We start from the raw sequence: 26,044 nt of genomic DNA, 5'->3' as shown, positions 1-26,044 counted from the left end.
TAGAATTCTTATTGCAACCACTCTTCACAGGAAAAGGTCCTGCGAAATCTATCCCCACATGACTGAAAGGAAAATTCGCAGTGGTACGTTCAAGCGGGAGTAATCCCATTAATCTATTGTGTGACAGTGGTTTATTTCTGAAACAAATGACACATGAACGCACCACTCCTTTGACAGTATTATGTCCGGCCAATGGCCAATAGGTCTGCCGCAATAACGACAGTAAGGCTTGAGTACCCAAGTGAATATATTTCAAGTGCGCATCTCGGACAATCATGTGTGTAAGTTTATGCTTATTTGACAAGATAATGGGTGACGTTGATAGAGTTGTTCCCAGAGGAAGTCTACTTCCAACACAAATTAAATTCTCGTGGAATAGAGGGGACAATTTAGCTAATTTACTGCTACTGGGAATTGGATGTCCCTTGCTCAGCAAACGATATTCCAATGGAAATGATTCCATTTGCGATAACCTTATCAAATTATTTAAAGCATCTTTTAATTCTAAAGCGGACGGTTCGTTATTTTCTTTAACGTTTAATTGTTTATTCCTTAGTGGCCGACGAACATATGATAAAACTCGAAGGAGTCTTGGAAGATGAGAATGTTTATCTATCCAATTATTTTCCCTCACAAGGGTAGCGTTAGTGACTACCCTTCTCTCTGGAAGATCTATTGTGATCTCAGGAGGTCTTCGAGGCCATCGTGATTCGTCTAATTTCAACCAACTAGGGCCGTCCCACCATAACGAATTATGATTTAATTCTGATGGTTGAGTCCCTCGAGAAATTAAATCTGCTGGATTGTCTGTAGAGGAGACATGGTACCACTCAATGGGTTGAGATATTGATTGGATTTCGGCCACTCGATTGGCAACGAAGGTGGTCCATTTACATGACTCTCCTCTAATCCAATGCAATGCGACGGTTGAATCCGTCCAATAATATTTTTCATTAATATGAATTGTTAATTGGTCTATTGTTGACTTCATTAACTTTGATAATAACATAGCGGAGCACAGCTCTAAACGCGGAATAGTTACAAAACTGAGCGGAGCGACTCTCGAACGAGAACACACAAGATGACATTTGGAATTTCCCAATTGATCAGTACATTTTACATAAATACAAGCACCATAAGCTTTCTCGGATGCGTCACAAAATCCGTGTGCCTGTATATTAATGACATTATTTAGTATTATCAATCTAGGAATTTTATAAAGTTTCATGACTGTATTGGATAATTGACAATCTTTCCATTTTTTGAAGATTGTCTGAGGAATGAATTCATCCCAACCAATGGTTTGTTGCCAGACAGATTGCATTAATATCTTATAATTAATTAACAATGGAGATAATAGTCCTAATGGGTCGAAGATCTGACTAATTACTGATAAAAAGTTTCTTTTTGTTATATTTTCAGTCTCGACTTCGGTTTGAACCTTAAATACAAAAACGTCTTCCCGCGGTTTCCAAAATAAACCTAAAGTTTTGTGTGATTCGTTAGAGAAGTTAAAATCTGAACAATCGTCAGCTTTAACATCCGTGATTATATCGGAGTTGTTCGATGTCCATTTGCTTAAGGGCATACCGGCTGATAATAATATGGTTTCCAGTTGAACCTTTAATAATTGACCAGCTTCAATAGTATTAGTTCCCGTGAGCAAATCATCAACATAAAAATCACGTTCGATCACTTTACTAGCGATGGGATATTTGTTTCTATTCTCCTCTGCTAACTGATTTAGACATCTAGTAGCTAAAAATGGGGCTGAAGCAGTTCCGAATGTTACTGTATTAAGCTTGTAATGCTTGAATTTACTCTGGGGATCTGTTCGCCAAATGATTCGTTGTACATTTTTATTTTTCTCTGCTATTTGAATCTGTCGGTACATCTGCTTAATATCCGCAGTAATCACGTATTTATGGAGTCGAAAGTTGAGTAGTAAACTTAACAAATCTGATTGGACATTAGGTCCCACCATCAAAATATTATTTAGTGAGATATTAGACGTTGTCTTTGCGGACGCATCAAAAACTACACGATATTTAGTGGTAAGGCTAGACTCCTTAACCACGACGTGATGAGGTAAATAACAATGAACCTCATGTGCCTCCGGAGGTTCACACTCTGACATATGTCCTAAATTTATGTACTCTTCTAAAACTTTATTGTATTCCATTTTTAAATTATTATTGGCTAAAAAACGTCTTTCCAAAGTTTTGTGTCTTTTCTCCGCAATGTGCAATGAACTTCCTAATACTACCGGGGAATTTTTATATGGTAAAGCTACACAAAATCTACCGTTTTTATCTCGTGATGTGTGTGCTTGGAAATGTTCCTCACATCTTTTCTCCTCAAGAGATTGATGTTTTACCATAGGAACCTGGTCGATCATCCAAAAGTTTTGAATGTGACTGTCTAATTGACTTAAGCCTATGTGGCTCTTCCCTGGAGCATTATTTACTTCGGGATATGGACCAACTATTGTCCATCCGAATTCGGTATCCTTTAAGATAGGCATACCTTTTCCTAACTGGATGGTTCCTGCTTTCATAGCATGAACGCAAATCTCGGCGCCGAGCAATAAATCGATTGGCGTCGGTTTATTCCAAAGGGGATCTGATAACTTGATTCCCGCTGGTATTGAAATTAACTGTTGATCCAGTTTCACAGTTGGAATTTCGCCAGTAATTTCTGGTAATACCAAACACAACACTTTGGTTGAGTAATTAGTGGTTGAAGACCTTATGGTCACCTTGGTGATGTGACGAATGCTACTTTCTTGATTAGCGATACCTACAATTTTTTGAGAGATTTTCTCTAACTTGAAGTTATTCTTCTTAGCGAAAGATGTGGTAACATAGTTGACTTGTGAGCCGGAATCTAATAATGTGCGACCCTTAACGACCGTTCCATTGGACGTTATAATGTCTACTTGTACCGTGGGTAAAATTATCTCCCTTTGAGAGAAATAAGTAGAATGAGCATTAATTGACTTCCTTCCCGTATTATTGGAACTAAATGTATCGTCCTGATGCAACAAAGTGTGATGGTTTTGTTTGCACCTTAAGCAATTATAGTTAGACTTGCAATTTGTTATCTTATGCGATGAATTTAAACATTTAAAACACATGTTATTAGATTTAACGAATTCATTTCTTTCCATACTGGATTTTGCTTTGAATTTATCACATTTGCCTATGAAATGATTATTTCGACAGAATGCGCATGCGTTTACCTTACTTGATGGGTTTTTGTTCGCGACATGAGTTCTCATGATTCTTTGACGACTATGAGGGAATTCCTTCACCGTAGTTACAGATGCAGTAGATTGTAATACATTACATCTATTCTGCAGAAACGTTTCTAACTTCTCGTACGGTGGCATTTCTCTGTCAACCAGAGATGTTTCCCAGTCCTTTAATAAACTAAATGGTAATTTCCTTAGAACTAAACATGTTACCCATGGATCTAAAATTTCTCTCGCGTAACCCAACGATTCAATGTTTTTAATACACACTGTTACCTGATTCAATAGATTTCTCAATTCGATATGTGATTCTCTTGTGATTAATTTTAAGTCACAAAGTGAGTTAATCCTAGTTTTGAGATTAAGTCTTGGTAAATTATATTGCTTGTCTAAAATACTCCAAGCTATTTCGTAATTGTCTGAGCTAATATCTAAACCTGATACAGCTGCCAAAGCGGGACCGCGTAATGATTGATGCAAATATAGTAATTTCGTGACATTCGAATATTCCGTTTTGTTTCCTATTATATTCTTAAAAGCTTGTTGAAACGATTGCCATTCAGATGGATCTCCCTGAAATGTGGGAATGGTTAACGTCGGTAACTTATCTCTAGCAAATTTAATTGTTGCTTGCTCTACCTTCAGTTTACAATCTTGAATGGATTGTCTCTCTAATGCTGCTTTAAGATTTTGAATTGTCATTGTGATTATGTAGAACTCTTCGTCTATTTGATCCGCCTGCTCTATATCTGTGATGTTGTCTAAATACTCATAATGGAGTTTTTGGAGATAGTCGTATGCCTTTTCAATAAATTGATACTGTCCTTCATTTATTTCGGAGATTCTGTCTATTTTCTCCTGTAGTCTTTTAAACGCGCCCGAATACCTTAATTCTATTGACGTCATTGTAACTTCTACTTTATTTTCTTTCGCTAATGTTTTTATCGATTGAGTCTGACTTCGAGTCTGATGTATTCTAGAGCTTGACCTGTCTCTAATAGGTTCTACGTCCCTAGTTGGATTTCGACCTTTATGCGACTTGGAAGTCGAAGCTTCTATTTCCTCGTTTTCAGCACTTGACATTTGTTTCAGAAAGTTGCACTATTTCGTCTCATAAATACAGTTGTTCTCTACTATAGCTGTCAATTGAACTATTCGTAGAGATAAGGTAATAATATTCAATGATTAACCGTGAATCTTAATATTCTACTTTAACTATTATCACCAGAATCTATCCAACATATTTTGGAAGAAATAACAACCCTAAATTGGTGGGTGCTTGATTTAAACCACTTTGGGGCTACAAGTCTTGTGATTTATTTTAAATCACCACTGTTTCATCACACATTATGAAACAAAGAGATCTACCGATGTATGAATATGCCGGTATGTACTTGATTTAATCCACTTTGGGGCTACAAGTGTAATTCCACATTTATCGTGGAAGGGGGGGGGGGGGAGGGTGTTTCTACACACATTAAGAAACAAAGATCTACCGATATGAATATACCGGTATGTACTTGGTTTAAGCCACTTTGGGGCTACAAGTATAATTCCACATTTATCGTGGAAGGGGGGGGGGGGAGGGTGTTTCTACACACATTAAGAAACAAAGATCTACCGCTATGAATATACCGGTATGTACTTGGTTTAAGCCACTTTGGGGCTACAAGTATAATTCCACATTTATCGTGGAAGGGGGGGGGGGGAGGGTGTTTCTACACACATTAAGAAACAAAGATCTACCGATATGCATATACCGGTATGTACTTGGTTTAAGCCACTTTGGGGCTACAAGTATAATTCCACATTTATCGTGGAAGGGGGGGGGGGGAGGGTGTTTCTACACACATTAAGAAACAAAGATCTACCGATATGAATATACCGGTATGTACTTGATTTAATCCACTTTGGGGCTACAAGTATAATTCTCCACGTGCTTTGCTAATTTTACACTACATCTGATTTTACACTTTTAATACGAAATTCGATGCGACCGATGAAACATTCCTTCGTAGCGCGATATTATTTTATACAATCGCGTTAATTAATTGTTATACTTTAAAACATATTTTAAAACTGACCTACCCACATGATTGCCTTTTGAACAGATTGCCTGAGATTGAATACATTCACTTACTTGAATATCCTTTACGATGTTTATGTGATCGTTCCGATAATTTTGGATTACCTCTGTGTCCCATGCGTCTTTGTAGGTTATGTTTTTATTTATATATTTTCTGCGTCAATCACGCGGTCATGTACCTCTGTACGTCAATCAATATATTGCTGAAATAGAAGCAAACATGTTATTAGTATTGGAAAGGTATGGATAGTAACAAAGGAACGATACCGATTTCTTAATTGACATCCATTTTTTCTCGACCACGTTTTTTCCTATTGGTTTGTCCGTTTGGTGTTGTGGCCTAGGTTACTGGTGTCCGGTTCGAAGTGACCATCATGGAAAAGACTTCGATAATGGTTTGATGTAGTTTATTGAAATGTAAAATTTGCACGTGGTGGTTCAGCGGAGCGTACGGAACACAAGTTGTCCGTACGCCGTCTGCTCGAACTCTGTCGACCGTCGCGTATTTCCGCTTGGGCCGACACTAATGCCAACTCGTCAATAATGCCAATCGACAATCAGTTAATAAGACTGTTTGCCACACGTCATTACAAAAGTCGGAACAGTATGTGATAACAATTTGTGAATTAAATCAAACAGAAATGGTGTTTTGGAACTGGAAATTGGACTTCGTCGCTTCTTCTCAACACGATCAATTGTCACGCCATATTCTTATAACGGATGCTTAAAATGCACCCATTGGTCAGAATGCATCATCGTTGCTCTAATTGGTCAAACGTTTTAGTCCACGTTGACCACTTCTCGCTGATTGGTTGTGCGCCTCGTTCGTGTGTATTTATTTTATTACATATCTCTAAGCACAATAAATACTCCAAGAATTCTAAAATTCGTTTTTTTTAAATCTCCATACTGGTCGACGCGTCCGCCACATACCCACAAGCATACATACATCGCGTTTGTTTTTATACATATGTATATACAATATATATATATAGGGAGTTCATTCCAAATTGACCCTTTTTCATTTAAAATTCACCCTTTTTCATTTGAAATTAAATCTTTTCATTTCAAATTGACCCCTTTCAATGTCATTTTGAAAAAAAAGGGTCAATTTGGAATGAAAAACCTCTATTTTATTAAATTTACTAAACATATTATAGATATTACATGCCTGACTATGACTATTTGAGATAAACTATAAACATGTCTTAATGTATTTCTGCAGGGCTGTTTTATATAATGTGACCCCAAATCAATCCTTTCCTATTTTGAGAGAAAAATAGCACAATCCATTACTATTTAACATATAAAAAAAACTTTCAAATCGGTACAATTTTTTATAAAATCATTCAAAAAATCGAAGGTAAATGCGTGCTACCTGTTCACAATCAACATAAAGAAATGAATTGACTCGCACTGTTTATTTTCACCAGTCGATGTCAGCAAATCGAAAAGCCTATTTTGAATATCAATCAGGCTCGGTGGCCTCTGTATCTTTGTATACACAGGATTTTAAATCGATGGATTGGGAAAAGCTTATAATATATTATACATACATATGTACATTCATATAGATATTATATGTGTTAACATTAAACGAAAAAAAATTACATACATACATCCTAATTTCGATTGATTCCTTCCATAATATTACGATGGAATTAAATTATTAATGCGGTAGTAGTATCAGTTCTAAATATATTTAATGTTTTATTAAGTAGTAATTTCAATCAGAGAAGACTTGAATATCTCATTGGAGCGATAAAATGATTATGAACTTAATACATTTTTATATTAAATGTATGAATTGATGAAAACGGCAGCGCAATTATTTGCACCGCACTTAAAATGGTACGAAAATTTAATTAAGAGCAAAATTTTCAAAGTCAGTGTTTTGCAAACGAGGACCATTATATCATATTAGTGGCCTGTGTGCACATATAATACTTGAGCACTCGGTAAAATATCTCAATTCGGATCAACGGAAGCCGCCATAATGATCGGCCGACATGAACAAAAGAATAAATTTAAAATATAAATTTTTTTCTAAGAGATTAATTAAATTTTAAATATTATAAATGTGAACGAAGTGATATCTACATATATCACCAAAGGCACGCAAATACATTTTGGAAAAAGCGAGATGCCATATGCCGTTTCGATTTCGTTTGACAGTCATCGGCGAATATAACCTCAAATTTTTAAATCGACCTATTTTATTGTTTCAATTTCTTTCAGCATATTTTTAGTATTATATTAAAAACCAGGTTTATTTTATCGATTAATGAACCGCATAAAAATAAACGAGCACTCAACGTTAAAAGTATCACTTTATGAAATTAAGGCATTGATGTGTAAGTATTAATTTGTCAAGGAAAGACTTTTGATTTTCAATTTATTTTTACATGGTTATTATTCTCAAAAACATGAGTCATCGAATAGGATATTTTTAAACGATTATAGTATACATATGTATATTAAAACAATTTAAATCAGCTGTCCGGACCAGACTAGCTCGACACAAACGTGATGAACGATTGAAAATGACGCTTAAAATGGGGCGGAATAAACAAAGATTGTTGTATACATACATACATATATACATATGTGTATATGCATCCGCATCCGGTTTGATTTTTTCAACGCCATAAGCTCCATTATGTCGGAAATCCGTTATTGTTTTTGTTCAGCTCGCTGCACGCTTTTCCGATTCGCACGTTTTCGCTTTCCGCATTCGTTCGGATGCAAATCGAAATAAATACTCCTCGTATTTACGGTTAAAGCTTGGTTTTTTATAATTTTTTTATATTAAATTCTAAGCACCGATACACAATGGCGGATAATTTTTATGCAGCTCGACAAAAAAAAGGCTTTTTTATATATTTGTATATATATAGATTTGAATTTTCATCAAAATTGATAAACAGTTTTGTTCGATTTTTTATATGCATTTCACCCATATATTTATAACTTTGTTTGAGTCATTCAAAAGCGCATTGTAATTAATATTGAAAGCGATTATTCAATCAAAGCTTTCCTCTTACGGTTGACAAGTTTCAGCGAAATGGAAAAATTTATTCGATTTTATGCGCCTATCCTTTTTTTTAGATTTTTTTCAATTATACGGATACGTTATTTTATATCAATAAAGGATCGTTCATACCAGTACAGCTCAATCCAGCGAGTAGCAGTACAAAATAGGCTTGTAAAAATATTCTTAAGTAGATTATATTATATATGGACACTTTTATATGTTCCGTAATATTTACGTGACGTATGGGTAGCAGTAGTAACCGACACGATCTATTCATCAATTATAAATATGTTATTATTATTATGATGATGTTATATTATATAATTATATCGTTATCATTGAATTACTGGCCACAGTGACGCACTGGAGCTCTCGGTAATGTAACTGTGGCTAATATGCTAAAATAAAACAAAATATTATACAGCAATACATTAACGTATCAAGCAGATCCGGCTTTATATGGTAATTGTGGAAATATTCACGCATGATGTGACATCGTATCGACTAAAGAAGACAAATAAATACAAACTGTCTATTAAAATTATATTATTTTACAAATCATGGGATTTTTTCTGACTTTCACCTTAGACGACACGCGGTTGATAAAATAGTATCTAATAAAAAGATAACCTCAATCATATCATTGATGAAGAAGTATTCAAACTTGGTCCGTCTTGAGTTCCATAGATAATATTTCCAGAAATCATACTCTATAGTAAGCTAGTAAATAATGAGTAAAGAGCGGACCCAGAGCGCGCCGTTCATTGTTCAATTGTTGTAAATGCATTGTTAAAAGTTCGCCGAACATTTTTTTGGGGAACTTTAGCTTTGTAAATAGAGCCAAACCACCCCGATTCCTAGAAAAAGCACACTCTCTATCCGCGCTCTGGTAATAAGTAGAGAGTACATACATTAACTAGGAATTACATACATAAGTAGGATGCGGTATATCCGCTCTAAAATCGCCAGACAAATTGAACGACAGATTAACGGACGGCTGCTTTAAATGCAATTCTCATCTTCTCGAATGATAGTTTGCAAATCAGATGACGGGTAACCTTTCGATGTGCACAGATGCAATTATTAAAATGGTAATTATTAAAATTGAGTTGGATCTTTCAGGCGAGTTTGATAAGGCAAGATTCGATAAGTTCCGAATCTTGCCTTATTAAACTCGCCAGAAAGATCCAACTCAATTTTAATAATTGCATGTGTGCACATCGAAAGTTTACTCGTCATCTGATGTGCAATCTATCATTCGAGAAAACGAGAATTACGTTTAAAGCTGCCGTTCTGCTAATCTCGCGATTTTAGAGCGGATGCACCAAACCCACATAAGTAGTACAAAGCTGGGTGACGAAAGTATGCGCATCGCATTGTGGGGTGACTTACCGGCATCGCTTCATTTTCTTTCATCATTCCGCAATAGAATCAATAAGTGTTATATGTAGAGAAACTTTCGATTCGGAAATGTGTACCCATATGCGGTTGTCGTGAGAGTTATTTATACGATTGTCGCAAGTGTGAGGAATAAGGAATAAGGAATATGCGAGTCACGTCTTGAGCAGACCAACTATGTAACTCTCCATTGCCGGTCGACCCAATAAATCATGGCAACCCACGCACTCGCAACTAATGCGACAATTCACTTTTGTCATTTTTCACATTTCGACGTATCTAATATATGTAATGTGAGTGTCTGTATGTGGGAAATTGTGCAGCCGTCTATGCGCCTTGCACTTTGAAATCTATATATAAGCCGTGACGTAAAAAATCTCACTCCTCAGATTCCCATAAAAAGTTTTTTTTTTGGACGATCTTGCATAAAGCCAGCAGTAGGGTTTGCAATTCCGGACAAAATATCAATACCAGTATTTCTGTATTATAAATAAAAAAAAAAACGGTATTGTAAATATCAAAAGCGGTTTTACAACAAAAAAAATAGGCAATAGAATTGTGATACTTGTGGAATAATTTATCATCAGTTTCATAGTAAATTTCGTATAAAATAATATGTTTATATCATTTTACAACGTAAAAAAAAATTCTGTCATAATCCAAGGAGTGGCCGAGCAGTTCGATCAGCGGTAGGATGATTTTTTTTATTCAAATAAACCTAAATTCCAAGCTCCCTATAAATTAGTAATATTTAAGAGATCTTAAGGGGTGAAAAATAAATCATAAGCATATATGTATGTATGTAATTTAAATATTCGCAAATACCTTAAATTTATTGATGAATTAATATATAACCTTAAAAAGGTCAGTTCATCAATGCTGTAATCGCTCAATCTTGATTAGACCTTCGAGCATAATTGAAATCAATTATTTTTACATTCAAATTGACTTTAAAAAGTTTTAATACCGGTATTTGGTTCGGTAATACCGGTTTTGAAAATCCTTGCCAGCAGCATAGCTCAGTGGTTGCGTTAATACTAAGCACCGAGTGGCTTCGAATCCGTGGGTTGAACTCGATTGAAAATAAATTATTCCGAGTATTATCTATAGTGCTACTGGTCGGACTTGGATATTTGTGATCTGAGTCGATCGTTTCCTATCAGCGTTTGCCAATTTATTTGATTTCATTGTTGAAATGATTTGTTTTATTTTAAATAAAGCAAGTGATTCTCTCATTTTATAGAACAGACTTTAAAGACACTTAAAAATTAACGTGGTATCAATTAGCATTTAAGTGATACTAAGTTTCAGTTTGATAGGACTAACGGTGTTCAAAAAATCTCAAAAACACACACATATTTTATCTAAACCATAAAAATGTGATCAGTAACCGATTCTGAGTTCGAATCAGTCAAAATCTCGAGTTCAATTTTATGCATGATCTCAAAACTTCATAGTATATATTGTATTACGTACATATTATGTACAGATAAAATAAAAATTACATAAACATATATTGATTCGGTGATTATTCCGCAAAAAGCGATCTCGCTTACGTCACAATAATCCCGATCACGAAACATATGGCACCCAAAAACTCCATCAGTCGAAAGCCATACGCGAAATATTGTACTAACGAGAAATCGAATGCCAGATATTCCGTATTCGCAATTTTTGTGGCAATAATCCATTTACCGAATATATTATGTATGAGTAATTTTTATAATATCTTATTAAGAGTTCATTTTTAATATATTCAAATCCTTTCATGCATATTTTCAAACGTCCATGACCGTTGAACAGGTCGATCGTAACAGAAAAATTGCCTTTTATTTTTTTCTCCTCTTTAAAAAACCGCTCATTCACTGCCGTTTATTAAATTGTACCAGAGACAAGGTGGGGTAATTGCGTGTCCGTCCACTTTGCATATTCAACCCCCTGTTTCTGTCTCTCTGAGGAGAGGTCAACCAAACGACAGGTTGGCGTGCTGTTCACCCATTCTCTAAAGCGGCAATACATTACCTTAATAGCGAGCTTTTGTTTTAATTATGGAGCTTTCGTGGCCCCCGGAAGAGCTTTCACCGCGAATTTGCGCTCAAGCACACATATACATCCCCGTAAAACATCCCCTTCTCTTCATCCTTCATTCCAGACCCGATTGAAACGTAAAAACACCGCAGACGATCTAATTAACGATCGACCACCCCTTCTCTGCGAGGCTGACGTCAGCTGTCGTGATTCACAACACAGTTGGCATTTGAAACGTTTCGTGGAATTTTTCGATTATCAATTTTATTCAAAAAATAAAACCTTGGACTCTTCGCTATTATTACCACTAACATATAGGCATCTCGTATTTATATATTCACTACCATATCCAAAGTCTATGAGACCATTAGTCCTAGATGCAACAGGCAGAAAAAGGGTTCTATGTAGAACGATGCTCCTTACAATGTACATATAGAAATTTGAAATTTGAAATGTTCTATTGTAAATCGTAAATTGCACCCTCCAAAATCTTTGAATATAAATGTACATCTCCTAGAAGGAAGATATGTGAATCCTTGGGATTGCAATACTGGTATACCAGTTTACCGGTACATCGCTAAAATTTCGCTATTTACAACGCTAAATGCATTAAAATAAAGAATGAATGTAACAAAATAACATCTGAGCCCAATTATAGATTTTTACAAGTTACATAAAATGGTACATATGTATGTAGAGACAAACAAATGAAAAAGAGAATAATTAAAACTAAAATGTGACTAAATAGGACAGTGCATAACTAAACATAAAGTGATATAATATTGGATAAAAATCGTAAATCGCTATCGGTAAACACCGGTTAATTTTAACTGGAAATTGCCGGAAACTATTTTATCGCGAATTATTGGGCACATATCTGCATAATATTACATTAAAAATCGATGCAATGACGTATTTTGGATTAGGTTGTGTGGAATTTTTTTGTTTTCAGTATTAAATGTAGCTATTTCAAATTGATAAACTCACTGGCAACACAGGCCAACCGAATCGTAATTGATGCGATCAGACGGTTGTTTCAATTATGATCGAAACTTTCAAATGGTCCAAACTTTAAATAAATAATATGATTGGTTAAGAAATAAAAAATAAAATTGAATTATTATAACGAATTTCCTATGATGCATTTACAATGTTATATTATTCACCTGAGATTTATTTTTAATTGTTTACGATTCAATCTAGGTAAACGTTTTTAGAAATATGTAGTAACCACATACAAGTCTCTAATCCACGAAAAAACACTTTATTTTCATTTACCGGTAAAAACCGGTATACCGGTAGTAGGAATATCATTTACCGTTTAATGGTTTATAATATTTGATGGTACAATCCCTAGTGAATCCTAAAGAACCTTACACAACGGCAAATATAGTTAGTATACACATGAGTCGTTATAATTGAAGTGACAAGAAGCCCACTTTTCTTCATTTGGAGAAATATCTTACTCAACATTAAATATATTTTTTTGCGTTTTAACAATATTTAAAAATACTGGTGGCCTGTAATACGTTTATTTTGCTTTTCCGGGATTCTAGACATATCGAATTAAAATAAGTGAATTAAATCTAACAGAAATAGTGTTTTTGGAATTGAAAATTGTAACTTCAAATACAATGGCTCGTATGTATGTATGTACTCTCAAGTACAAGTAACGAAGCAATTTTCCTTTAACTATTTTCAATTTAAGAGTTTGACTGGAATACCAAATGATGGAGCTAGCCTCAGGCAAACCACGCATTAACGTCATATTTTGCACCAAGCTGTGAATTTCTTATTACAAAACCCAGCATCCTATTAAGCAAAGATTATCGATGTGAAGGTTGTAAGACATAAAATGTTCGTCATTTTATATTCTCAGCATAAAATCAAATTACGGACTCTGTAAGAAAACTCTTTAGTTTTCTTACGTAGACGTGACCTATGTACATATGTACCTAGAATACGAGACAATATGGTCTTATTAAATGACTATCCATAGCTCAATTTTTGTTGGTGTCATTTTCAGTTGTTCCTATTACATAATTTCAATTACAGATTTATCTACTTTCCAAATTCATACATTGCGAAATTTTAAAGTGGAATCCATCCAACACGTGTTGCATCGGATTCAACACGCGATATTCACGGTCCACACCCCAGGGAATGGGTGCGTGTTTGCATGCGGATGTCCTAATAAATGCTCACTAAATGCTTATCGTTTAAAAAAAACAGGCTTTATATTATAATTCACTCTCTATAAATTCCCATGACTGGCGTGTGCGATTTATCATCAATGTGATAAGACTAGTGTAGGTATGACACGAGTACATACATACTACTCAGTGTTAGTTCATTATCACCCACGCGGCTTATATTCGTGACCTGTTCTTGTTTAATGTTTAAAATTGATTTCCGTTATTTGAAAATATGATTTTTTAATGATTCAATTTATTTGTTGCAGATTCACCTATGCGAGACTGACAGCGGTGGTGATTATACAAATGGTTGTTCAACGTTTCACAAAAAACAACGAGTTCTTGTCAAATCTTTATGGAGGGGAACTTCTGAGACTATTAAGTAAGTTGTATGCTATTATGATTAGGATAGGAAATTTGGTTGTGAATATAATGAAAATTACTTTTTTTTTACAAACCTCTTCTATCTTCCACTTCGCAAAAAATTGATCTAAAATTCCTAGTCTTCAAATCATTTTGAAAATTTTCCATTTTGCGCGGTATGGGTACTACTAATTTATCATATTTTATATCAAAGAAGGATGAAATATATGTAATCAATTTAATTTCACATTTCTAGCCTTATTTTTAAAGCGTAGTTTTTAAAAGTTTATACACAAAGATGGATGTGGAATTTTTTTTAGACCAAAAATATATGTAGAACATTAATATAATACAATTTTTAAAATATGTAAATGTTGAAACTACATTAAACGTCATTCCAAATTACAAAATACACCAAATTAAAATCTACAGGTGTATTTTGATTTGCATCCCATGAACATTTGTAATCTCACAATATTACAACATTCACCGCTGCATCTGACTCTCAATTAGATTTTGATTGCCAGACTTGTATGTATGTGCAACGGCCGATTCAATTCGATCCCCTTCGGGGGCAGAGAATGCAGTTTAATGAATTGATGCATCTGTAGTTGCACCAAAGCTACGTGTCTCACTGTTGTGCTGTTTTTGTCATTGTTGACATTCGATTTAGGTTTGACGAGCATTTGATCGTGCCATGTATTGAAATGATTTCCACCGAAAATGATAATATTCTGGAATTCTACGTCGAATCGAATCCCATTTCAATTGATAAATTCGATCATTAATTTGATGTGATGCTTTTCAGGCAAGAGTTTCTGAGGGAGACCACGTGGTTGGCGAATTTGAGGGATCCGAACGTGGCAAGAGTGGCTGGAGCCTGTTCTGCTGAGCCACCGTGTGCTTTGACTTTACATTCCGAATTAGGAGATCTACCAGAGTTTTTAAGTCGCCAGGCAGACAACAAGCAGTCCTCCACGCTCAGGTAAGATTGTATTTATTATAACATACATATGTACATATGTATATGTAAATACAATATTAACATGAGTAAATGTCTATTCATACTGAAACACAGAACACAACAGACAGAACAGAACAGAACAGAACAGAACGAAAAGTATTCTGTGGTACATTCTATACGGACACATTCATATAACGTAACAGCAGTAGCCGACAAAATCTATTCTTATTATTCAGCAGTACGGTTTTCTTTGGCCACTGTGGAAATATTCAAGCAATATTGCGCCGTATCGTCGCGCTCCGTAATGTATGTATGTACATATATATTTAAGCTATTTTTTCCTTGCACTCGGCCAAAACAAGTAACGTGAGCTGCTGTATGGTATGAATAGAAGTAGTATTTTCCGTGCACTGCTGTGCCGTGCTGTTACTTTGCAGTGTTGGATAGTATTAATAGACCTTGAAGAGTGTAAAATATTTGTTTAATTACATGAACGTTCGTTTGCAATAGAAATCTAACCCATTCTATGTACATATGTAGTAAAGCAAAAGCAAAATCAATTTTGTGTTGTTTGTTTTTTGTACATGTACATACGTACGTACAAGTAAAGTTGTAAAAAATAATAAAATTCGGATCGTAAAGATCGATAATCGTCTAGATAAGGCGACATTTTATTATATTACTGATCATTTAATGTTATTAAAATTAAAAATTCAAAGTAAAATATTTCTTATTTTATTTTCTTTTATACAAAGTTTGAAAAATGTTTCTCGAATGCCCTTCTCTCTTTAAGCTTAAAAATTATTAAAAAATATATTTCGTTCCACCATATTTCTAGCAATACTAAATTAATTTCTCTCACGTTATTTCTTTTTGAAACTTTGTAAAGTTGTCTGTTTATAAAAGTGTACTTTATCTGAAAAATTAAACTTTTATATACATACATACATATTTTGTCTTCATGATAATATGTACATTTACTTGGCCTTGCTTAGTATAATTGCGGTAAAAAATATATAGTATGACAAAATCTTAATATCTGTCATAATTAACGAAAAATTTGTTTCATAAAAATACTAAAATTCGTAAAGTCTAAATTATAATACATATTCCAAATTTGATGGTAATAAATTTAAAGTTTTAGATTTGCATAAAAAACAGGCAAGCGTTCATTATTAATATACATGTAATATAAATATGTATACACTAAATTGTATTCATATACTTTAGATCAAAACTGCTCCAGGTAAAAAATATTCAGGTGATGGACTTCTATTAAATATTCAAATAACGTTTCATAAGAGTATGAGCTTCGCTTCGCAAAAATGTTGATACAAAATGTGGCGTCAGCATTTTTAAATAATATTAAGATCGATAAAATTTTCAAAAGTGCTAGTGAAAATGCTATTTTTCAAATATTTAGCCTTGAGCGACCTTTATTTTTAATGTTATTTTTTTTTTTAATTCCAGTACGGCTAGAGAGCATATTACACGCCGTTAAATCTGCCTCGGGTCAAAATCACAAAAAAAGCTTTCGTCAGCCAAAATTTTCCACCCCAATCCCACGCCAGCTCTGTTCGTTCAGGGAACCGATCCGCTCACCCTCGCAGACTACCACCACTTCCGCTCTCGACTGGGAAATTTTCATTTACCGGTGGCACAATGCGCGGACGCCGGGGAAAATAGAGTTTTCCGTCACGCGGGCCATAATAGTTTTTCCTCAAAGGGAAATGTTTACCGACACAAATTGAAAAATGATTTGTGCGACCGGTCGGATCCCGTTACCATTATCTCGCCATCTGGCGCATCTACACGAAAAAAATTAAAGAAAACCCAGCGGGTGGGCGCATGGTGTGAGCGGTGGGGATGAGTTTGGAATAATAATAAAAAAAAAAACGTGAACGCCACTTTTGATTTATATGCAGCACTTTTGACCTATATACTGCGACCGACCCGAAAAGCGTCTCTCGTGCGCGACAGACGCGACTTTTTTTTCTGATGTTATTTTATTTTATTATAATCTTTTTAAACGTGGCGGCAATTTCACGTTAGCGACAAAACCGTGCGCAAAATGGCGCGGGGAAAATGCGGAAAATTTCAACGCGCAATCGATGGGATTCGCAATGCGGATTTCGGCTGATAGTTATTTCCGCTCGATCAATTTAAATAAGCCGAATTCTCGAACCTTATGTTTATGCTTAGTGTTGTACCTGCGAATCTATCAGATCTTACCTTCAGCTTTTCCATCTTTTCTTTATACAATTTATGAAAATGACATCGCCGCTAACAAACATTGTATTTTACATTTGTTAGGGTAGGATTATAAGAGTCAACGTTTGTATTAAAAAACCAATTAAATACCACACAAAATCGTGTATATATATATATATATATATATATATATATATATATATATATATATATATATATATATATATATAAATCTATTTCTTTGGATATATAAGCCGTTATACTTGAAAGTGGCGGAAGTCCAATTTTCAGTTCCAAAAACACTATATCTGTTTGACTTAATTCAAAAATTTTTATCACTTCTTTAAATCGATATGCCTAAAATCTCAGAAAAGCAGAATAAACATATTACGGGCCACCAGTATTTTTAAATATTGTAAAATACAAAACGTTTTTTTTTAAGTTTTGCGACATATTTCTCGAAATGAAGAATAAAGCTAATAAAAGCCTTGTAAAAAAGCACTTGTTCTCTTTGAGCTGCTCGATGTTACTTCAGGTATCCTTTCTGGAACAACTCGGAAGCTGAAAGGTGAACAAACTAAAAAAAATGTTAAGTTAGAGTATAATTCCACTGTATGGTCTCCTTTTTATTTAAATCATTCTTCCTCTTTGCTATACTCTACATTTACAGTTATTTGCAAATGATACTAGTTTTTATCTCCATTTTCTCATCCTTAGGTTGATTAAGTATGGTAATGAGTATTTGATTGACTATTTTGGAATGAATATGGATTAAATTAGACCACAACTCACAACATTCAATTAGACACAAGAGGTGCATTATACCTAGGTTATATAGAAAGTAAACCAATACTATGAAAACTATTACACTCTATTAAAAAATTGTTCGTACGTATAGCGGTCAATTTAATTTGACTTTTGTTTTTTATTAGTTTTGAGTTCGTGTTTCGTATTTTGAAATATTTACATAAATTAAATTTTACTACAAAATACGTACGTTGTTGATGTTATTAATTTATTTACGGAATACTCGGATCTCGTAAGTCTCACACTTCATCGGATCGACTATTTACATGTATTAGTTAATATTACTCAAAATGGTATACATACGTACATACATATGTACATATATCAGTAACAAGATAACTAGTTAATTGATAACTAATTAAAAGCTATTTGCTCCTGAAATTCTATTCCAACACAAATATATCCGCATATCAAAATACCGTATGCAGGGTATTAGGTACTCATATATGTATTTTGACTTCTAAATGAAAAGGGAAAATGATTTGATTGATAGAATGAAAATGTGATGGTGCCAATCGTATGAAACCGTCGCAATATTGCACGGAACCGTCTCATCAATCAATTCAGATAAAATCAGCAAATTCTGAAAGGGGACTCGATAATATTCAAACCACGTCTGCCAACGTAGAAATACTCAAAACTATCGGGAAAATCACTTAAAATTTACATACATAACCGTTTAACCAATTCATTCCATTTTGTGTACTAAATTTTAAGTAGTACATACGAATGAATTTAATTAACTAATTACATTAATTGATTTTAACAGGCTGAGAGGCAATCGAACTTACAAATTTCTGTACGATAATTCAAATTCATAATATATTTATATGGCAAATTAAATCACACATATTCAGGCATTCTGAATTGTGTTTTATTTAGCATGATAATTCTGTTTGTTTCTGTTCTGTTGTCAAAATTTGAATTGACCTATCCAAAAAGTTATTTTTGTATTTGAATCGCCAGTGTTCGATTCTTGGAAAATAAAATGAGGAAAAATAAATGGAGTGTGCTTTTAATTAACCGTTATGTTTTTACCAGTATTCAATGAAACACTCTGATTTTCCCCGCATAATTCAATTTCGAAAATAATCACGCTTCGCTACCTCAACTGTTCATACAAAAGTTTGCATGCACAAATTTACCAACAAGTAGAATTTGAGTTCATCACATATTAGTCATAAACAAATTTCACAAATGCAGTCTAATGGTATATGTATGGATATGTATTATGATGGAATCCGAACGGAAGCAATCAACGGCAAGTGACATTCTTCTCTTCATATTTGAATGGTCATTTAGTTTCCGTCAAACGGTCGTTTTTGTTTTCGTTCAATCGTTTGACAACTTTGAAGCACACATCTCTCTTTTTTTCCATTTGAAAACCTGTCCAAATCCGTTGATTGGTGGTTGTTGAGCTTTGCAATGCGGTACGCGAAAGCCTTTCAATGCGTAAAGCGATTTGAAAGCATTCAATTTCGATGCATCGTCTATAGAGGATGATTTTAAGTGTCTGAATGCAATTTCAGAATTCATCAATTTTGCGGAAAACTGTTATGCCAACATCCACCGTTTGAACTTTAGCAAAACGTTCTTAATACTATGTCGTGGTTTGTAACCGAGGCGAAGTTTGCGGAATTTTGTGAAATTGCAAAACTATGCACTTTTAGATTGTTGAGTATTAGCTATATTAATAATATATTTAATTAAATTGTATGCTATTATTTTATTTTTATAAGGATAATAATATATATAAAAACGGACGCGATGTATGTATGTATGTGTGTAAGTTGCGGACGCATCGACAAGTATAGAGATTTCAAAAAAACAACTTTTAAAATGCCAGGATATATGTATGTATGTATGTTGTATAGAGATAGTTGTGTCTAGAGATATTTGATAAAATAAATACACGCGAACCAGGCGCACAACGAATCAGCGTGAAGTGATTCACGTGAACTATAAAGTTTGACCAATTAGAGCCCTGACGATACAATCTGACGAATGAGTGCAATTTAAGCATCCGCTGTAGGGATGTGGCGTGACGAGCGATAATGTCGAAGAAACGCGGGTAAGTGGGGGGTTGGAGCGTCTGGCATGTGCTCCTGATATTGAGCGCCGAGTGACGGGTGACGTCAGCATCAGATGCGCTACGTGGAAGCGTACACACATACACACATCCACGAAGACACACACACATACATATTCATTCATCATTTCGAACTCACTCAACATTTTACTATCAATACGTGCGTGAACCTATAAATTAACTTACATTATATTTATATACAACGTATAACTTTATTTTAATTAGTGTATCAATTCCTTTCCAAAACCATCCGTTGAAATCAATGGGTACAACAGTACATACATAGTTTGCAATAGTGTCCGAATATATTCTAAAATCCAAAAATCTTTCCACTTCAGAAGGCAAATGAAAAACCACTAGAGATGAAATACCTTCTCAATACAATTTCTTCACTTGGAATATACATTCACAATATACATATGTATGTACATATGAATATTGTGAATAAAACGTAATCAGGGATCAACACAGAGAACAAATCTATTAATACATACATATGTGGCGGTTAATATTTTAATCACATGCATATTTTAGATTTGCTACTAATGATTGCAAACCACCCGGTTGCATGCTCATTTCGATTGAATTTCAGCATGTATGAAAGACGAGATATTCATGAGGTTGCGCAGATGACGTTTCGATATACATACATTGTTGATTGGCAATTCTTAAAATTGAGTTGGATATTTCACATTTGGCAAGTTTAAAAGCAAGGACAAAAGTATGAAATGAGCATGCGCCCGCTTGGTTTGCAATCGTTTGTAGCGCTGGGGCATATTTTGTCATACTGGAGTCATTTTTAATTGAAATATACATGAAATATAAATTTTATGCGAGTAATTTGGTTTTAAATTCGTTTTGTAGTGGTTAACTGTGTATTGGAAACTGCTAATTACATACATTTGTGAATGAATATTGACATCATTATTTTAATCAACAGGAAACAATTACAATCGGCCAGCCGGTTTCGAATTTGTAAAATGAGCATAAAAAAAACAACAACCACAATGCAACGCAACAACGATTGATTCGATTGTGGTTTCGATTTTGAGTCAAATAATTGCAACACTACTAACAAACGCGCTCGTCGTCGATTGGACGTGCAAATTTAATTACTATACATTCAATTGCATTAAATGCATTTGGAGCTCTTGCCACAAAAGCAAAATTCGCACCAACGAAAAGTGACAACGATTGTCAACGATCAATCCAACTACTTGAGTTAAATGTTGAAATATTCAAATGTATCCTCAGTTTTGATGCTTTCACTGAAAAATTCCATCTTCTTTTCCAAGATCTCTTCTTCTTATGTCAAATCCGTATTTGGCGAATACCATGGGCAAACATTATTTATAGCCAGTACGAATTTCGATCTGTCCTGGACAAGGCGAAACAATTTTTCGAGTCCGAGTCCCATCCATGACCTGATATTTAGATATATTAGAGTCAAGAGACCCTCTGTCTCCCAAGCCACCGTTAGCCTTATACTTTCCCCTCCATTATTGCATGTAGAAGACGATACTTGGGGTCACAAATAGCATGGCTAAAGATTGTAATTTTCCGCCAACTTTTATAAACTGATTTTTTTTACCACCGGTAAAAATAAGGTAAATAAAATAATAATTACACATTAATTTACTATTATCTATCGTCTTCTAAGCCGAAAGCAACTCTCATCCATCTTACCCCAAGCGTTTTCCTAATTTCGTCTACCCATCTTCCCTGCGGTCTTCCTTTTACCCTTTTTCATTCTCTCAGGTACCATTCAAGCACTTCTTTTGTCCATCTTTTATCCATTCTTCTAGCCACGTGGCCCACCCATTGTCATTTCAGTCTCACAACTCTATCCACTATGTCCACTACCCTTATACTACTCACCCACGTGTTCCGCTTCCTGTCTTTCCTTGTTATGCCGAACATATAGCATTCCATACTTCTTTGATTGCATTGGATTTTTCAGTGTCAAAGTTTCACATGCATACGTCATTACTAGCAAAACGCATTAATCGAAGATCTTTTTCTTCAGGCAGAGTGGCACTTTTGATTTAAAAAGAACATTCATTCGTTCAAATGCTCTTCATCCTAATTTCATACGTCTCTTTATCTCTTCATCTTGACTACCGGACATGTCAATTATTTGACCTAAATATAAATAATTATTTACTACTTCTATGTACTGGTTTATCATCTAACGAGATGCTATCAGGCATGCAATAACTATTGAACGTTAGTCTGGTCTTATCTACGTTAGTTTTAGTCCTACTTTCCCTGTCCAGCTGTGTTAGTCTGTTAAGTAGGTCAGCTGGACGCATTCATACTCCATTCGCGCATGCCCATTCACGCATTCATATGCGTCCATATATATTATAGAATGTACCAAAGAATACTGTCCGTACTGGCAGGATACCTGCTGCTGCCGGTTCGTGCTGGATAGGTGTGAACAGAAAGCAAAGGGTTAAATGAAAACCGTTCATTTGTGTACCTACTCAAAGTGAAGTATTTGTATGCGCTTACTTGTTTTACTTCAGACTACGCTCGGTTGCAAACAAAGTAGCTTTTAGCGTCGAGTCTGTCGCCTAAAGTTAAGTGGCATCTTATGTTGGTTCTTGGGAGAAAAAGGTTCAGAGCCCCTGCCAGTTCCGTCCGTCTCTCCAACTCTCTCCCTCCTTATATATTTATAATATTTACGTATGTATGTACATACATATATACAATACACACATCTCACACGTTCTCCGCAGCTTCCAAATAATTATGCGAAACGGTTGAGTGCGCGTATAAATCAAAATTTCCAGTTCATCGAATGCTTAGTCGGAATAATATTTACAAGTTGCGAATAAGTATTTTCAGCTGAGCGAGGCAAGTCCTATTTAACGGAAATGTGTACCTATGTAAGTCGAAAATTATCGGATCAATTTTAAGGTTTGGTAATTTTAAATACGCTTATTCAGATAATTGTTTCATGAGGCATGTGTATGTAGATAAAAGCTATTGAATAATTCACAGTACTTGAGAATCATGCATTCGAGCTTAATAACAAAGAACCACTTAATCAAAAGAAGAATTAAATTTCACTATTCGTAGGCTACAACTTACATAAGGAAATACTGAGGCTGACGTAGACTAAACCATTGCATAAACGTATTTAAAAGAATGTATGCGCTGCGCTAGTTTGCATACAATTTCCTTCGACAATGAAGAAGTCTAAGTTCGCTGTTGTACAAACATATGTAGATTCATTATATCGCTTTCACGATATTGTCTTATGCTTATTTTTTTTGTTAAAATCATTGGTATTGATAATAGTTTAATACTTTCAGAGCCTCATACAAAATTCCAAGCATGTTGCACCCAACCAATTTAAACTTTGACGTAATACTACCAAATGATTAAAAATCACCAGATCAACTGATCACTATTATTAGAAAGCAGCATATTTAATCTTTTCGACGAAAAGTGTCTGTGGCACGAATATTTTGAGTATCATTGGGTTAGGGCACAATAAAAACAAGCGAATTTTTTAATTTAGAAATGACGTAATGTCCGTTCGGTTAAGTTTTTTTCAAGATTTCTTTTCAAATAACAGTAAATCATGTGTTAATATTGACCATCGCTCTATCAAGGACCATCTTTTCATCAACGATCAAAACTACATATTTCAAGATCAAATAATAATCATCGCCTTGACGTTTGAAATTTGGTTCGCGAGTTTGTCTCGTGCTGTTATATCTCGCGCGGCTTTGAAACCGCGCTATTATGTCGGCGCGGTTTTATACTGCGCACTTAAGTCGGGATACCTATATACTGTTGCGTAGGGGTGGATGGAGGATCCAAAAAAAAGACCAAAGTTGCTTCACAGCATTTATTGGGTGATTAAGGAGATCCACGCACTGCCAGTGCTCCGTCCTGAATGCCTTCATATGACCTAAGTACCTGCTTATAAAGGGCAGGTCACTCACTGCATCTTCCTCGACGCGTTTGTTTACCTATTATTATAGTCACGTACCAGATGCATATGCAGTCCTACGGTCTCGGCATGCAGTCCCACGCTTTCGCGCTGTCAGTTCTGAGAACTCTAGCAGGAACTGATCGAATGCCGTTACCGACCACTAAGTCTATTCGGGGGACTCCATTGTTAGCCGATAGCACTTAAGTCTGGAGATAATCCTTGAAAACCAATTATAACGGTGGCTCCTTTTAGCATATGCTACAATACATTAAATGCCACAATTTGTTATCTTCTCCTATAGCACGTACTAATTAGATAGCTTTGTTACCTATCATAAGGGCAATACAGCTACTCAAACATATTGGTGTTATTTTTGATTTTTTTTAATCTAAAATATGCCGATCTGCTTGAGGGATTGTTTAATTTGAGATAATATGTATATGTGTTCTCGTACTATAATTTGTTAATGTTTTATTTTATTTTACTTTATTTCCATACTTTATTTTCGATGCTGATTATATTTAATAACAATTAATTTGGATAAATTGACAAACTTACAGAAGGCAGTTGATCTGAATGTACATAGCTAACAGTATTAATACATTATTTAAAAATACATGTAAATATTTTATCATTAATATGCATATTATGTTTTTGTTTCAGTTACGGCTGTCTTATATATCTGTCAACGCAGATAGCTTCGGGAATGTCATACTTAGAATCTTTAAATCTGGTGCATAGAGACTTGGCTGCCAGGTGAGTTGATTCGACCAAAATTGAATTATAATTATTTAATTTTAATAGCATTAATACAAATTAAAGTTCAACATTCGCTGTAGTTAAGTTAGTAACAATACGTATTAACATGGAATTGTACTAAAGAGAACGAAGTAGTTTCTTCCATCCCCTACGTACACACTCACCCTTAGGTAAGTACACGTTGCCTAACATGCCTCATTACGAGGGTACTAGGGGAATTCAACTCGTAAATGTGTGTACATAAATGTAATTATTACATATATTATAGTTTATTATTATTTACTTAATAAGTGTTCACAGTTGGTTGAAAAATGTTTTTTTATTTAACTCGAACGCTTGTATAGTCAGAACTAAAAATTTGCACACTATTCATTTCATTTTCATTAGTGTGTTTTAATTATTTGTTAATTTAAATAATGCATTTCAGTCTTTTAATAAATACTTATATGTATAATAATCTACGATGATACATTTAAAAATGTCAATGGAGGGTTTTAAATAATTTTATATTGATTTGTGATGCTTTACATTTCACTCGACAACTACATACGTAAATTTTCGACATACATATTATTGATGATAGTTGATCAGTAGCTTTTGTATTAAATGGACAATATTTGGTCAGTTAATTTATCAGTGAATAATTTTACGAAAATCTTCACTCTATAAATATATAAAATTTTCTGCATCTAAACATTAATTTTATTGTGCATAATAGAACTGATTCCGCAAATAACGAACAAACTGTTTAAATAATCTGACCATTTAATAAAAAAAAAATACTGACCGCTGAGTATAAAATACTGATTAATTCATATATACATATTACTAACCATTGACTAATCACATATGCACTTACTTGAATGTACTGACCGATTATTATAATAACATACCATAAGCGTCCATTA

At 34.4% G+C, this 26,044-nt stretch overlaps 1 protein-coding gene across 1 annotated transcript in view; it reads left to right on the top strand.

Moving 5' to 3' along the window:
* The window catches only part of LOC143922317 (discoidin domain-containing receptor 2-like), a 189,405-nt gene that overhangs the window by 149,247 nt on the left and 14,114 nt on the right, over positions 1 to 26,044 (top strand). The window contains exons 11-13 of the mRNA XM_077445543.1: positions 14,261 to 14,376; positions 15,166 to 15,342; positions 25,041 to 25,133. Coding sequence (XP_077301669.1) covers positions 14,261 to 14,376; positions 15,166 to 15,342; positions 25,041 to 25,133 — 386 coding nt within the window. The remainder of the gene's footprint in view (positions 1 to 14,260; positions 14,377 to 15,165; positions 15,343 to 25,040; positions 25,134 to 26,044) is intronic.

The sequence above is a fragment of the Arctopsyche grandis genome, chromosome 2 (genome assembly GCF_051622035.1).
Source record: "Arctopsyche grandis isolate Sample6627 chromosome 2, ASM5162203v2, whole genome shotgun sequence".
NCBI lineage: Eukaryota > Metazoa > Arthropoda > Insecta > Trichoptera > Hydropsychidae > Arctopsyche > Arctopsyche grandis.
Note: the sequence above shows the minus strand (reverse complement) of the source record. Positions and strands in the feature narration are given on the sequence as shown.